This window comes from Cottoperca gobio, chromosome 15 (genome assembly GCF_900634415.1).
Source record: "Cottoperca gobio chromosome 15, fCotGob3.1, whole genome shotgun sequence".
In the NCBI taxonomy this organism is placed as follows: domain Eukaryota; kingdom Metazoa; phylum Chordata; class Actinopteri; order Perciformes; family Bovichtidae; genus Cottoperca; species Cottoperca gobio.
In genome coordinates this window covers 12,693,934-12,710,894 of record NC_041369.1, presented here as the reverse complement: position 1 = coordinate 12,710,894, position 16,961 = coordinate 12,693,934, and the positions used below count along the sequence as shown (strand labels likewise).

General features: G+C 39.1%; 1 protein-coding gene across 1 annotated transcript; it reads right to left on the bottom strand.

The window, feature by feature from the left end:
• Positions 1-287: 287 nt before the first annotated feature.
• cxcl12a (chemokine (C-X-C motif) ligand 12a (stromal cell-derived factor 1)) lies at positions 288-7,407 on the bottom strand. Its single transcript, XM_029449753.1, has 4 exons — positions 7,278-7,407; positions 5,637-5,754; positions 4,500-4,583; positions 288-2,701 (listed from the first exon to the last, which is right to left on the bottom strand). The coding sequence occupies exons 1-4, from the start codon at positions 7,342-7,344 to the stop codon at positions 2,674-2,676; spliced, it is 297 nt and encodes a 98-aa protein (XP_029305613.1). The 5' UTR covers positions 7,345-7,407; the 3' UTR covers positions 288-2,673.
• Between the last annotated feature and the right edge of the window lie 9,554 nt (positions 7,408-16,961).

Sequence of the window (16,961 nt, the reverse complement as noted above, 5' to 3'; positions counted from 1 at the left end):
TGATGTTTTCATTTCTTGCATTTTATTCCCATATTTTCCATTTACAGGTGAATGTAATGTCCATATAAAATCGTACTTTTACTACACCTCTGGCTCCACGGCATCAGTTACACTGACTGCATGGTTTAACTGGTGGGTGCTGGCAGTGATCCAAAGAGCGCAATGAATTAAGAACTGTTACAAACAACTGCTTTTCATTAGAGGATATATCATATATGTCCCATATATCCCACACAGATCAGTGATATTGAAGGTAATAAAATATTGACGATAGAAGACAAATGACATGTTAGCAATTTTAAGTTTAATTGAAATATACTCATAACATTTTTTTTGAAAATGGTTAACTCAGAGTACAAAATGTAACACTTTAATATATGAGGACATGTCCTCTGTCTGATAAAATGTCACCAGAGACAAGCTGCCTAATCTTCACATTACTCTGGAGGAAATATCTTGTTGTTACCTGCACATTCCTGCAGTGATATCAGTTTATACAGTGATTATTTCTGATTAATTTCCACTCTAAATTGGCACGCCAAAGCTAAATAAGAGGCTTAATCAATGGCTTTATCTCACACAAGAGTGCTGCTGACTCTGCTCTTACCCCTCTTAAACTGGACTTCAAATCTAATCATAGACAAATTGCTAGTGCACTGCCACTCCAAGCCCTTTATCTCTCCCTGATGTTCTCATCACATACACTACTGTGCTCCGCCTCACATAATACTCTTAGAGGGAAGTTGAAAGTTCATCCCTTTTAGCGCTAATGTTTTCCTAATGGTGGCTTGTTGAGTTAATAGTTAAATAACAGGCAGGATCATTGTTGTTGCCTTTCATATGCCCTTGTGAGTAAAGCTAAACACATGTTCACACATCAAAGTCTCAAGATTTACCCTCTGACCCGCTATTACTGTAAGATTACAGCAGCTGTGTGTTGGCTCTGGAAAAGCTTGCTTTACACCGTATACAAACATGTAAAGAGTTACTTAACTTGAGTGTGTGTGTGTGTGTGTGTGTGTGTGTGTGTGTGTGTGTGTGTGTGTGTGTGTGTGTGTGTGTGCATCTAAATGTGCATATATATGACCAAAAGGCTCATAACATGTATAGGAAAGCATACATTAAAATAGCAACGATACATTTTAAAAAGTTCCTTTTTTTACTGACCGACTGCATACAAGTTCTACAATAAAACGTTAGCTGCATGACTCAATTGTGAGAGTACAGTTCCTTCATTTAATTGTTTAGATTTAGTATATAAATGCATAAAAGAGTACAAAAATAAAACATTTGTATAATATTAATTGTACATGGACAAATGAATAGATGAATACATCTCCCAGACTTTAGTAGTTAAATGCAGCTACACATTCAATGATCCAAAAGAACAGAATGGAAACAGCATGATTAACATAAAAAAGACAAAAGTCAGAATTTAATGATCAGACTTAGTGAGTAACAGTAAATTTAGGTGAAAACATGAATACATCAGATATAAAGTGCGTTGCTATCTGCATGACAGTTGTAGGTAGTCACATCTATGTACATCTATTTATTGTCAGTAATAACACTTTCTCGACCGTGGCTCTCAGTATAACATACTGATGTGGTAACTGTTATTCAATTGCAGTACACCTTTCCTTGAAATGGACATAAGAGTTTATTTCAATCAGAATCAAGCCTTTTGACAACAATTTGGTAAGACCGCTAATTGTGCTTGTCGAGTGTCACCATTTGTTCTTAACGTCTCTTGTTAAGCGACACAGCTTGATGATTCCAGTAAATTTAGATTTATTGGTGGCTCAATAAAAACGGTTTGGGATCCAGATGTTCAGCTTTTCTCTAAGAATAAAAAACAAAACAAGCATGTTGGGTAACACAGGGTCGCATAATCACAGCCACAGAACAGCTTAGGATTTACTCGAGCTCTTCTGGCATCCTAATTTCCATCACAAAACATTGTAATAGCCATTTTTACTAGCATCTTTTATGCATCTTATATTCAGTCAGGGGGTAGCTGGCACCCATTGAAATTCCACGGTGCCAATTAACTTGAGAAATACGACTTGGCAAAGTCTGCGGCTTTTCTCGTTTTTAGTAGAGAAACTAGACATTGTTCTTAACGCTGTTCAATTTAAAACCAGAGACGATTATGATAAGCAAATCCTATGTTTAGGATAAGATATAATAAATCTGCATTCTGCTGTTTTAGCACATGACAGGACTTTGTTAGTTGTAAGTGGGATGATAACTCTTGTTTTTTGTTGAGAACATCTAGCACCCCTAAACATTTTGACCCCTAGTTAGATTTTCCCTTTTGATGACAGAGAGGCCAGAGGGACGAGAACATCTCCAAAAATAGCTCTTTACTGTTGATGCCCATTAACAAAAAAGTATATACATTATAGTTAGTATAAACACACACTTACAGACATAATTTCACTTTGCATTAATAACGTCTAGGATCTCTATAAGTGGTGAGAGTGGTAATGGTGAAGACTGCGACAAGGCTGGTGGTTTGGTGTTCACAGTGAAGAGTTGTAGGTTCATTCCATGCAAAAGGCAGCAGCGTAGCAGCCAAGATAAGTGCTGTTCAACATACCAGATGATCTCATATCACGCGTTACATAGCTGTGATGTTTAAAACCCTCAGGAGTATCTCCACAGAGGTTTTTAGTTGGCCCTTTTGGCTTTCTTCATCCTGGAAGGAAAAGTAAATGTGACGTTAGTTTTATAAGAACTTTGCAATTTTGTCAAAACCAACAAGAACCGATTAAAAAAGATAACACTAGCTGCGTGACTACGTTTGTATCGTGTTCATTTGGACAAACACTGGGCTGTGAAAATATCACTATTTCTCACCATAGTGACATAATGAGCATCTGTTCAGCCATGACTGGATGCCAGGATTACAAATGGGTGGTTCCAACATTTAGAATATATTTCGTCCCAGCATTCTCAAACAAAAACAGCTGCTTCAAGTTTACAGGACCAAAATGTTTTGACTACAATCAATAACATGACATTTTGGCTTATTGAAGTTGAATGTATCCTGCATTCAGTTTGAGCTGGTTACTCAGTCCCCTTGTAGCCCATACGTCAGTTGGTCATTTCTCAAAAGTTTTTTAGTCAATTTCTTGTTCCCAGGTCAAGTTTTTCTTTCCAAGAAGAACTTTTTGTAAACTTCTGACTTCATTGCTGGTGACTGAAGAAAACGTGTTTTGAAAAATCTTATACTTAAAGATGTAATTTTGCAGAACACTAATTTGCAGCAGTGGCTGCTGAGTGATATACACATACCACGCTCAAACCATATATTTACAGTATAAACACTTGAATATGGGTGGGCAGTTTAATTATTGACATTGGAATAGTACGCCACATTTACAACAAAAAAGGGTAATCACGGTCTTATTCACCCGACTAAAGAGCATCTTAATGCATGACTTACAATCGTGTTTCTTCAGACACATTTGTAAATAGGTCTCTCCTATGTATGTGTAATTGGAAACACATTAGGTCTGATCCATTGTGAATGACCACCGTCTACTGTCTACATGGGCTGTTTTGTTATGCAGAGGATTGATCACACCTCGACAAGTCAAAGGACCAACAATCACCTTTGAGACAGACAGTCTGATTGTGGCACTGTGGGCGGGTGTTGAGTGTGTATGTCAAAGGGTTGGAGCATCGCCTTCCTCATTTGGTCAGTTACTTCAGAAGTGCATTTCAGTTTCATCACATGCAAAGACAGAAAATTCACTTTGCATCCCAAAATGCTTTATCTGCCTCTTCACGCTCGTTTCATCCGACCGCTGCAGGGGGCTCAATCCTTAGACATATATGACAGCACTCCTGAGTTCAGGATGGTAACTTGATCCCTTCTATAAACTTCACAGTGCCAATGTTTTTCAGAAAAGTGTTTACTTCCTCTGAACAGGATGGAGACAGTTGATATTGGCGTTGCTTTTAGCCCTCTTAGTCTTAGACAAACTGTATTATGATTGTAGAATGCAAGTTGTTGCATTAATGTAACACAAAGCGATCAAAGTAGAAAGGCAAGTAACACCCATATCGAGTTGAAAATGCTGTTTAGCAAATATCCAATATTTATTCAAGTGTGGTCCATATTTCATTAAACCTGTGTCTTGCATAAACAGTGATGATCAGGGATGAACACATAACATCACTCTTGTAAGAGCAGATTAACGTGGTTTTAAAATGTATGTGAAAGTTGAATCTGTCTCCCACTTGGTCATGTACCAGCATGTCTCAAGTCCGGGCTCCAATATAAATTGTTACTCTCACAATGATTTGTTGATAGATGTCCAAGTGCACATTTGTGCTTTTGCGTTCCATACTCTAAATTTCTATACAGTGGAAAGGATTTTACGGTGCTCCCGACAAGTTTTTCTATTAAAGGTTGACGACTGACAGCAGACGACAGAACCTTGTATTGCAAAACATAACAAAAAACAGTTTGTGTTGATGCAACTTACTTTTTGATGGCGCTCTTCAGGTACTGCTGCAGCCACAGGATCTCTGGGTTCACACACACCTCTTTGTTTGTCTTCAGCTTGGCACTGATCAGAAAAATAGGGGAAAGAGCATCATGTCAATTATGACTCAGTTGAAGATGAAAGGGTGAATTATGCAAAGCCAGCGACATCAGGTTTCTTGACACATTACTATTAAACACATTGACTTAACACTGCCTTGTCAGTTTGACACACACCGAGAGCTTTTTCACAGCAGTGACCAATCACTCTTTAATCCGAATATGTGAAGCTGCTAAAGAATAATGTGCACTCAGGCAGTTCTCAGAGATTATATACCTTAAGTTTGATATTTCATCCTTGATTGAACTACCTAATTAATGTGCCGTAAAAATGTGAGTACATAGAGGCATGAAGCGTCAATCACTCAACATGTGGCCACAGGCTACTTTCTAAATCCAACATTACCATGTGGTTATTTACAGAACAGGACAAGACTGGATCATATGTCTCTATGTGGGAGATCATGCCACCTTTGGCGCACACGTCCTGTTTTTGAGTAACCAAAAATCTGTTTCTCCCTCTTCCTATACGTATATTTCTAAGACATGACAAATATATTTCCCGCACACTTTATTGTTCATGAAGTTTTCCTGTCTATTGTAACTTTGTATTTGTAAATTCTTTGTGCTTGTGTTTTTCCACACTGTAATCAGTAAATTCACTCCACACGAGGCCGTAACAATGAATGAGATCAGACCAAAAGGTTGTAAGCGAGGAACAAGGAGGAACTGCTCCGTGACAAACAAATAAGAAGCAAACCCAATTACAAAACCCACAATTATTGCTTTCCTGTTGAAAACAAAACTGTGTCCAATTTCCACTTCCCTGTCACGTTCACTCATACTCAAATGGAGCACTTCCTGTGGATGCGTCACTGGGCCTGTGGTAAATACTTTCTGTGCATATGTGTGAAAGCGAGTGGCAGAGGGGCGTGTGTGTACACTTGCATGCACAACTCTTTTCACTGGGCTGTCACCTCTCTGAGATTGATGGTGAGAAATGTCCAGCAAGGAGGAAACCTGTCTGACTTTTTGAGACCAGGGTGGAAAACATGCCAGCGTTAAAAACAATACTCACATCACTTGGAAGGGGCAGTTGGGGGTGTGGATGAACCTGAGCTCTCGGATGTAGCCTCGTGGGAGGCTGTTGACTGTTGAACGGCAGTAGCATCTCTCCACCAGACTGATGGGCTTTGCTGAGAAAGAGAAGATGAGTGTCAGTTAAACACCTACAGCCATGCAGGTTTCAAAGAAAGCAATACAACACAATATTAGATGTGTGGAACCTGGGGTACTGCAAGATATATTTTGTTGAATATAGATCAAATAAACAACATAAACATTAAAACAACAATCAAATGAGCTGAAAATAAATCCAGGAAACTAATTAAGTCGATATACAACGTTCTCTTTAACAGAAATACATGCAAACTGCCAATGCACTGTACCGCATCATCTATAACCATTTATCTCTTGCTGGGTCAGAGGGATGAAGCCAACATTGACCAACATTAAATCAAATCTACATGAGATTGTTTTGCTTGCCTCGCAGAACACACACAGAGGTAGGGAACATTTGTATCAAGACTTCTAGACCCACAAACACTGAGGTCTTTCAGTCATACACATATGCTCTGTGGTCCTTGAACTTCATGATGGATGTGCCTACTTTCCATTACAACCTCAGATTTTCACAGTTGATTAATATGTGGAAAAATAAATAGGACTATGCTTGTTTTTTCATGAGAGCTATACGACAAAACACCCAGGTTAACCAAGCTAACATTGCTGAAAATAATGCATTCATTTATTAGTAATAGTTGGGTGGAAGTTCATTCAGAATAAATGCGGATTTTTAAAACAGACAAAACAGAATCTTTTAAAGAGAATGTGAGATCACACAGATGACAACGCTAGATTAACTCTATGCTAATCATTGTTTTTTCACATGATCGCACGTTATTTCCATGATAAAGGGCAAAACACCTTCAAGTTGGGTGACTGATGTCGCCATATAGACTAGCTGGGCTGTGTCTTATTGCTGCCTCATTTGCGCGTAATTAAATGAAAACAAAGAGCAGAACAAATACACACGTTGATCGGTGATCCGACTGGGAATTTCTTACTGCCAGAGCCACATGGGCAGCAGCCTGTTGGTGCTTTACGCACGGCGGAAAGTGTTTTCCCCCTTCAGATATGAACTCATGCATACATTACTACGGTAACATTTGTGAAATGTAAATAATATTTGTAGTAAAACGAAGAGGTTGACATTAATTAAGGCAAAATTGGCCATATGTAATTGGAATGTGGCATTTAAATTAAATTTCCGAATATTTGGATGGATTTGACACTTAAATTGATATTTTACCACGTCACGTCAATTCACGAACATAACATATATTTAACATAATAATTGCATCTATTAGGGTTATTTCTTACTAATAATATATTATTATTTTACGAAAATACAATAATTGTGGAATGGAGAGGCGCGTATTTAAACATTCTTCTCAATTGATGCACTTAGAAATATTATTTTTTTGAAAGGAATTAACACTTCATACGATCCAACCAGGCAAATAATGGTTAGACAAACCACTAATTACTTGCAGATAAACATCACTTTCTTTTACACCAACCGCTGCAGAAAAACAAAACGTCCAAATAAATCTGATCCAACAAACACAGTAAAATCAAGAATATAATAATGTCCTACCTTGTGATGGAGGTGCATATATCACCACCGTGAGCGCAACCACCACTGCCAACAGCTTCATATCCATTCTGTGATAATGCCACTGAGATTTGATCCTGCTCAGAGTAAAGTCCAGAGGAGCTGTGACAGACGGGACTGTGCCGTAGTGTTAAATTACGCACCATGTGTCAAGCCAGCCAGAAAAACAGATAACACTTCCGGTCATGGATAGCACAATAAGAAAGATGAAGGCCACATGTTTCGTTTAATGAACATTTATCAAGCAATATAATGTATTAAATTACAATCAAACCAAAACATTTACTATTTATATTGTTTTAAAGTACGTTTTTTAATTGATTTTGGACTTTTTTCACAATGTTTTGTTTTTATGCTTTTATTTTGTCAAATCGCTTCCTGTTTTATTGGGGTAATCTCAGGTTAAATTGACATCTGACCATCACGACCCCCCACGACACCCCCCCCCCACACCCACACACACACACACACACACACACACACGCACACGCATGCACACACACGCACACGCACACACACACGCATGCATGCACACACACGCACGCACGCACCACACACACACACGCCTATTTTCATCATGTGTGTAATTTAACATTTAAAAAGTCATATTATGTGCTCTAAATTAGCAGTATGTATGATATATGAGTTTTTTTACAAAATACATTTTGTCATTACCAGCAAACTTCAGAAGACGTTTATTTGGTTTTCATTTATTCATTTATTTGTTTGTTTGTTTGTTTTTTAAAGTTTTTTGTGTCATCTTGCCTAATATGAAATACAAAATATGCCCACCAGGCAAACACTGCATACATGTCTTGCTCAACATACCCCATGGCTGTTGCTGAGGCTAAAAAGAAACAGGAGACATTTTTTTTGCGCACGTGTTTGTTTTTAGTCATGGTTTGTCTTCTCGGGGGCTTCATTGGCCCAAATTAATTAAATACTAAAAGTGTAACTGGAGAGAACTCACTTGAGAGCAAAGTGTTCTGTTACACTGATGGTTCCAATAAATAGAGAAGAGGGATATAGAAACAACACACACACACTCACACACTCACACACACACACACACACACACACACACACACACACACACACACACACACACACACACACACACGCCTCTTAGCTTGTGTTTGGAAAGGAACACAACTCTACATATTCTCACTGTTATGTTTGTCACTATTAGCGCACTTAACAGGATGCAGATGTGAAGTCAGTTTCCACACATTTCATCTTCCAGAGAAAACACTCCTGTGTATATGTGTGCACGTGTAATATGTAAATGTGTACTTTTGTGTGTGATTGTATCAGAAGTTTATTCCAAGAGCTTTTAGATGAAAACATAAATGAGCCTTGTCCTTTGCTCCGATCACACACTGGGTTACTCTAATGCTTTAATACCTGAAATAATTGTACAGACATGTATAAGTCAAATACACACAACTGAACTAAATGCAATGCCACTTTGTGAATATATTCTGAAATCCCTTACTCTGCAAATAAAAAAATCCCTTATATTGACACAGACTGAGGATCTGTTTTGCTACATTTCTTTGTGAATCTCAGAGAGTGTACATGAATAATGTACATAAGTGGTTGGTTTTGTATTTTCTATTCTTTTTCTTTTTCCATTTATTGGAGACATATCCTCTCATCATGCAACTGTGGGAAAGCAAACCACCTGCTGACAGCCCACTTTATCATGAAAATGCAAGAGGAAAAGAAAATGGTACTTCAAGGAGAATATTTTAAACATGTGATTTACTGTGTCTAGCCTGTATCATAAGGAAAGTATAAATCCTCCTAGCTATATGGGCAATATCTGTCTTAAGGACTGAATGTACCTATACCATGATTATAAAGCTCTTGCCTATACTTGTATGTCAGAGTGTTCATCATTTTGTGTCTGTCTGGCCATTTCGCTGCACACAGTGCAGACTTTCTGTGTTTTGGATCTCAAACAGTTGTTAAAGATGAAGCCATGGAGACCAAACAGACAGTAGGAGATGCACGGAGCAGAATCAGCTGACAGCTGAATGGACACATATTGACTTCTCTCACAGACCACAAAGGCTAACATCAAGTGTGTGTGTGTGTGTGTGTGTGTGTGTGTGTGTGTGTGTGTGTGTGTGTGTGTGTGTGTGTGTGTGTGTGTGTGTGTGTGTGAAACTAAGAAAGAAAAAGACAGAACGAGCTGAGAGGAGACAGAGTTCAGTATGAAAGCTAGAGTATTTGAGTAAGGTTCTCTCAGCTTGGAGTGAAAGGTGACTTCAGAGGGTCTCAGATCAAAGTGCTTCGATCACAACAGCTCATCAACCTGCTCGCTCTCACACAGGATGTCTGACATGTCCTTCACAACTCACACTTTACACTCGCAGTGTGGTTTGCGCAATCACAAATACAAATGGAAGTAATTTGAACACATACACACAAACAAACACAAAGGTTATAAATGGGGGCCAATTTATGTCACGTCATGGGAGAGAAGTCAGAGCACATCCAAGTATTTCAACATTTCTGCCACAAACCAGAGAGATTTACTTTCTTCTGCGGAGGTGAATGGACTGTAGTAGTGTGGTTACACAAGCAGATTTGGCAGCACATCCTATTCCCCAATTGTTTCATTCTTTCTTGCATTAACGAGTTCGGGGTCTGCATCTTCTGGGAAATAACATTTGGTTCTTTTTTTAGCTGGGAATTGTTTGTGTTATCTTCTTTAAACAGAAAGAGAAAGAAAGTGTTGACACACACTCACATTTTAGGGTGATTTAGGTTCAGATGGTGAGGTTTTGAATGTGTTGATGTGTTTTCAGTAATGAAAGGTGCAGATCCACTGAACATACATGCTACCTGCTATGTCCTATTTACAACCTGTGCAGCATCCAGTATAGTTGTCTGAGTTGACAAGACTTGTGGTGCAGGGTTCTGAGGCCCATCTGTCTGTCTCGGAGGTCTTCACTCCAGGGGTCCATCTCCTGCTCTTTGCCGTACTCTCAAAGAACATGGGTTAGTACTTTTTTGACTGCATGAGTAAATCACACGTCAGGTTTTTCCTCTGAAGGTTCGAAGCTATTGCAGGTATCCTCAAGGGTTTTTCAGAACTTTGAAAACCTTGAAAACATTTACGTCTGCCAAGTTTGATCATCTCCCTTTTTGTTCTCCTGTCCGTCTGTGTCTTTCTGTCTATCAGTCTTGTATGTTTGCTTTATTTATATTCTGCTCTATAATTTATATATCTGTCTTACAAATGCATGCACACAAGTCGCTCACTATGTTATACTTTAAGACAGATCCTGACTGCCAATATAACATCTGAATATCAAACCTACGCACTTCAAGCTGTCTCATCCTATGAACACTTTTACAAAGCTATTTTTCAAAAGCATATATTGCATCATATGAATCAATGAACTGTAGTGTAATGTAATCATGTTGTTCAATAACAGTAAATGAATCTGCATGCTGTTGGTGATGAGTTAGAAACAACAGGAATCTGTCATATGCCAAGAGATTGTTAAACATTCCTTAACTACTTTTCACCTTTAAAGAGAGACCACGTGACCCAGGAGGCAGGAGTATGGATGGCTGAACGTATTATGTTGTAATGGCCCGTTTCCACAGATCAGACTTTGGTTTGAGAACGTACAGGCAACTGGCCCCAGTGGGGGATCTGCCACTGCTCCATTGAGGCTCTGAGAGGCTGAGGGCCTGCTGGCTGAGCCTTTGTCTGGTTTCCTCTACATCCTCCAGAGAGTCACAAGCCCCGCGCCTTCACACCGCCATATGGACCACCTCAATGGCCTGTCAACAAAGTCTTTAACCATAGATGTTGAATCAAAGGAGAAACAATGTGTTGGACAATGGCTTTATAATCACTTGTAGGATGCAGGCGAGAAAATATATTTTGCACCTCATTTAATCTCTTCTAGCAAAACGTCCAGGTCAAAGAACATGGCAAAATTTCCTATTTTCTTCTGGTCACAGTAGACATATGTGTTGCTTTTTTTCCTAGCAGGCAGGCACTGTCTCCAGATGCCCCTTACTGCTAATTAGGGCTCTTACTTTTCTCATTTAAAATAAGTTTTGATCTTCTGTGTTGACCACACAACCACACAATATCCTTCTGTCGTCACATAGATGCTTTAATCAAATTTGTTATTTTTGCAACAATTCGCTTAACTCAAGATCCTGTTTCTTGTACATGCAGTGCACAAACAAAAGATAATATTGTTACTGTAGGAAAGAGTGCATTTTTGCATTCTGATATTTCTTGAGATACAGTGAATAAAAGTTTCCCCAGGTCCTCTTAAATAAAAATCTAATCACTTTACATTGAACCCTAATTCAAAGTAAACAGCAGTTTTGCTGTGTTTTATGGTTTCAGCTGTGAGTTTATGCCAGAATGAGCATCATGAACTACAGCTGGTGTTGAGTTAGCTGGTAAGGTTGGTGGTGGATCCGTAGAGTTCGACACCTGCTGCTGTCCAGCCACGGGAACAAAAACCCCTCAGCTGGCTCTGTGATGTTGCCCAGGAGGAGCCGTGAAGCAGCCCAGAGACGCATTAAGGTTCATGGTAACACTGCTGAATCGGCTTTTTGAAGTCCAGACTGATGATATACTGTTGTCATGCAGTTACGGTAAATCAAAGGAATGCTATTGCAGTATATCATCTTGATTATTTCCCAAAAAAAGTCTCTTGAGAAGGGTTTTCAACAGGTCAACAAGATTTGTGATTCACTCTCACAACATTTAGAAAAGAGAAAAGTTATTAAATTAAAGATTGGAGCATAGGTTTGCCTGTCCTGGTTTCAGTCTGATCCATGAAGCAGTTTGGTTTGGTTCTGTTCCTATATTGTAGTTTCTCAATTCTGCATAAGCTGGAGGCAGTGAACGCTGGATCTGTGTATATATACATGGTCCTCCACGTGTGTGTTACTATTTTGCAACTGTACATAAACACGCTCTAAATAGGACAGATTCACATATGCAAACACACTTTTTCTCACAAGCAAAATCTCTTGCAGTTTATTTTGTCACTGGAACTGAAAACCACAACACAAACAATATGGCTCATGCTTTAGTCCCAACCACATGTTTAATCCTTGACAAAGGCAGTGACACATGATCCCTTTCTCCATTTATCCCTCCTTCCTTGTTCCCATTTATTTTAGCCTCCTTGGCTCTTACATTAGTCAAAGCATCCTCACACAGTTGATGCTTTTGGCTATCCCTTAAACCTGATCCAGTTGTGTGATAAAACGCTTTAAAAGGCACATGGAGCTTGTTAATATTTCATTATTCATTATTTCCAAGTGTTATCCACTACAGTGATCCTCTCTGTCGTTTAACTGGTATGTTGCCATGTTTTTGCTGTGTGTGGTGAGAGATGCTGAAACAGGTGAGAAGTGCCAGAAACAGCTGAAAGCACCCTACATCACCCTGTACTGTTTTTTTAGTTTAGGTTGGAACAAAGAGAATAAATGGAAATACAATTTAATATCAAATTGATTATTTTTGGTTTCAGTGCAAAAAAGCTCTCTAGTTATTACACGAAAAGATGAGTTTTTACAACTGACAACAATATAATTTCATCACCTTATTAATAGTTCTGCATTTGAAAGCCATAATGAATGCATCAGTTCTCTAACCACCATTTTTCTATGTTGATTTTGTAAAAGAAAAAAACATATTGGCTCTTATTTCTGGCAGAAGTGACAAGCAGAATGTGCTCAGTTGATACAACAAAAAGAATACATGAACTGGCCCAGGCCATAAAAACATTCAGTATGAGGCCATCTACAACTCTCCTCATCCTCAGACTCCCAGAGAGATGTGTTTACATTTTGGAATTTATACCAGAGACTCATCAAGGGATAATGAGAAAGGTTGTGAAAAATGATATTTGCTGAAAAAGGAAAACACAATTCTTCTGCTTATGTGTTGAAAATCGTGCCAAACTTGCACATTGAAAATAATTACAGCAAAACCTTAACATGGAGCAATCATTAGAGTGTCCAGTCTCTGGTGCATGAATTTACCTTTGCAATGGACATATCATGTTTCCTAAACTGATCAATTATCTTGGAATCTTGTAATTGTAAAGAAAGCACTCTCCTCAAATTTAGCCTCATCCTTCCCCTTTTCTCTTTACCACCCCCCTTTTGTATCAACCCCCCAGGTCTTTCTATTCTCAGCCCTCCGCTGAGCCGTAACACCACAGCTGCTGTCTCTTTACTGCTTTTCCGTGCCCAGGTCACTACATAAAACACCGAAAGAGAATTTAAAGAGAGAGTTAAAGCTACAGCTGTCAATCAGAAAGATAGAGCGGCTTGACGTGACTCTCACTGTTACGTGCCCTCCTTGTAACTTAGCAGGCTCTGATAGTAGGCGGCCATGCAGCTCTGTGTGCTTGGGCACAGGTATGTAGCTGCAATCAAATACCTATTTATCAGAGTGAGGAAACGGCACCAGCAGAGAAGCGAAGACAGAGTATCTTGTCCTCTTTCATATGGACAAATACGAGATATTGTTACATGCTATTCATCCTGCATGGTGCCTTTGAACTAATTCCCCAGCTGGGACATAGAAGGTGATTTTTCATGAAGGCATAAATGAACATGAAGGGGATTATGTGTACAAATCTACTTGCATGTGCACTGACACAAGATCACACGTGCCTATTCATACAAACACACACACACAAAGGCACAGAAACAAACGTGGATTTGTGTAAAGATATAAAATTGATATCATGTGGCAAAAATACTTTGTTTTTAGTATGAAAACTGAATGTGGAGTTGTGGAATTGTTAATTGTGTGTGTGTGTGTGTGTGTGTGTGTGTGTGTGTGTGTGTGTGTGTGTGTGTGTGTGTGACGTGTGTTGACATGGCGGTTGGTTGGCCTAGAGTTATTTGCCTTTGCTCCTATATTCTAAATGAGCCGTGTGATCCTCGAGGCCTCCTGTCGGCCTGCTATCAGCAACATACGTACGTCATCAATGTTCTCCAAGGAGAAGAGTGGATGACAAATGAGTACGGGACATTAAGGAAAAGACTGGCAGGAAAGGGAGAAAACGGGAAGCAGAGTCACTGACAGGTAAGGAAAGAGGATAGGATGAGGGGAGGGGTACAGATGATGTAGAGGAAAGACAAAGTAACAAGAGGTGAGGGAGAGAAATGAGCAGCAAGCTAAAAAATCTGTTTCCAGAGCTGGCTTTGATTAGAGAGTGTAACCACGCTCTGTTCCTCATTAACTCACAACAGCGTGGAGGTGTAGCAGAAGGAGAGAGAGAGTGCTGACTCTTTCTGGGAAGTTAGACTATGAAGAGAAAGATTAAGACCTGCCCGCTCTAAATTCATTCTCTGCACGTTCCCCCTTCAAACTAAGGTTACCATAATTCAACAACAGCTTCTGATCTTATCGGTGTTTCCTCTCTGGGATTCACGCTCTTTACTGATGTAAAATATATGTGTTTGAATACAGTGATCTTCACCGAGGAGCAAAGGGCCTCACTGGCAGTAAAATCTGTTGGTATCTTCATCAATGAGGCAAAGCTGCAAGAACAGAGTGTATAAATCTTTATTATCTCTGCTGCGTGCTCGATTGAGAGCTTTTCTGCATGGAAACATTTAGATTACTACATTTATGTTAGCTGCATGGTACATGGATGTCAGAATTGTCTGTCAGTTAGTTTACCGGTTTGGTTCAGACTGAAATAATTCAGCAACAGTTTTATTTTATTTTATAAAGACATTCATGGCTGTTGACTCTTAGTCTCGTTATTATTAATTAATTACTTAATTATTTAGTAAAATGTGATTTTATCATTAAGTATAATAGACTTTTATTTGATATACATTATATCAAGCCAAAAACAGTTTACAATAAGGCACTGACGTTAGCTGGGTAGCTCAAAGTTAAAACTAAACAGAAGCATGATACGTAGCCTTGGTCCTCCATAAACACACACACACACACACACACACACACACACACACACACACACACACACAAACACACACACATACTTGGATACATACTGTACATACCGCACTGGCCCAAATACAAAATATTTATATTTTTTCTGGAAATAGATTTGAATAAGTGGGAATTGTTTTATTATTTGAGCACTACAAAATTCCATATTCACAACATCAGATATGTCTTTGGAGAGAGTACCGGTGAATGCATTGTGCCTTAAAAGTGTGTCTGTAGCAGGTCTTCAAAGTCTTTGGTTAGATCAGTTTAACCTACGGCAGTTTCTGACGTCTTTTGATTTTACGACAACAAGTCAAAAGCCTCTCTATTTTCTGCAGAAATGGACCAGGAACCATATCATCTGTCCAGCAGCCAAGAATGACCGGTGGATGAATGTCGTGATGAGGAATTGAAAATGTGACTCATGTGACTTAAAGACAAAACGTCTTATAGAGTAGGCTACATACATGAAGTCCAATAACGGGTGGTCTTTGAACTAACCACATAAACCCTTACAAGCGCTCTTTTCAACTTTCTCCACATGTGGCCTGACTACTTGTGCAAGCCTGACCAAGATTTGTATGCTTTAAAGGTCATAAACCACTAACTAGTCACACAAAAACACCCACACACACACACACACACACACACACACACACACACACACACACACACACACACACACACACACACACACACACGCACACCTGCCCTGGCTGACACACTAAGGAGTCAGAGTTCGTATCGTATAGGCAGGTGTTGCTAAACACTGTGATGAAGTGCAACGGAAACCATTAAACTTTCATTGGGCTCTAATTTGTTACCGTTGTAGCAGGAAAACCTATAGTATCGAGTGGATACTCTGAGGATCCTACACCGCTTTTGAATAAAAACAGAAGTAAATGGCTCTAAAACAGTGGTGAAATGAGATCTGTTTGTCCCACTCTTCAGAGGACAAAAATGATGATGATGATGATGAGAAACAGTCAAATTTGTGCCTGTGACTTTCCAAACCAACAGTCGGTAATTTCCAATGAGCTCTAATATCTTTGGTGTTCGGCTCACTTTTTGCCAAACTGCTGTGACGGGCTATTTTTCACGAGGTGGACAAAAGAGGATAAATATAGTGAGGTTTACAGGACTTATTCCCAAAATGATCTCTCCTCCTCTCCTCCTCTCTTTTCCTCATCCATTTTCTCTACACTGTCCTCCTGTGACAATGACTTAACACTCCTGTCATGTCCTTTTCACCGCACAGAGCCGAGGGATGGTGCTCATTGCAAAAGGATTCACAAAGAGTACATGCACTTTGTGTGTGCTCATATTTGTGAGTTGTTGTATTTTCCCTCCTGATGAGGACCATGTGAGTATACAAATTAAATCTATGTAATTCTAATCTAAGTTGTGATTTGAAGAATTAGAATTATATTAAGACCATGTCAATAGATAATTTGTCTTTGCTGTTTTGGCCCTTTGGCAAACGTTCTTTTGCTTTCTCTGTTTGAAGGGTTTTTTCTATTGAAATATTTTGCTTCTGTTGTACGACAACTACACACATATAAAATGATTTGATCAAGAGTCTCAATGTGGCGTAGCCAAAGTTGTCGTTAGCTTTGAAGACCAGCCACTATTAAATAAATCTGTATTTTATACTTGCTGACAGAAGAGTTAGAGCAAACTTTAAG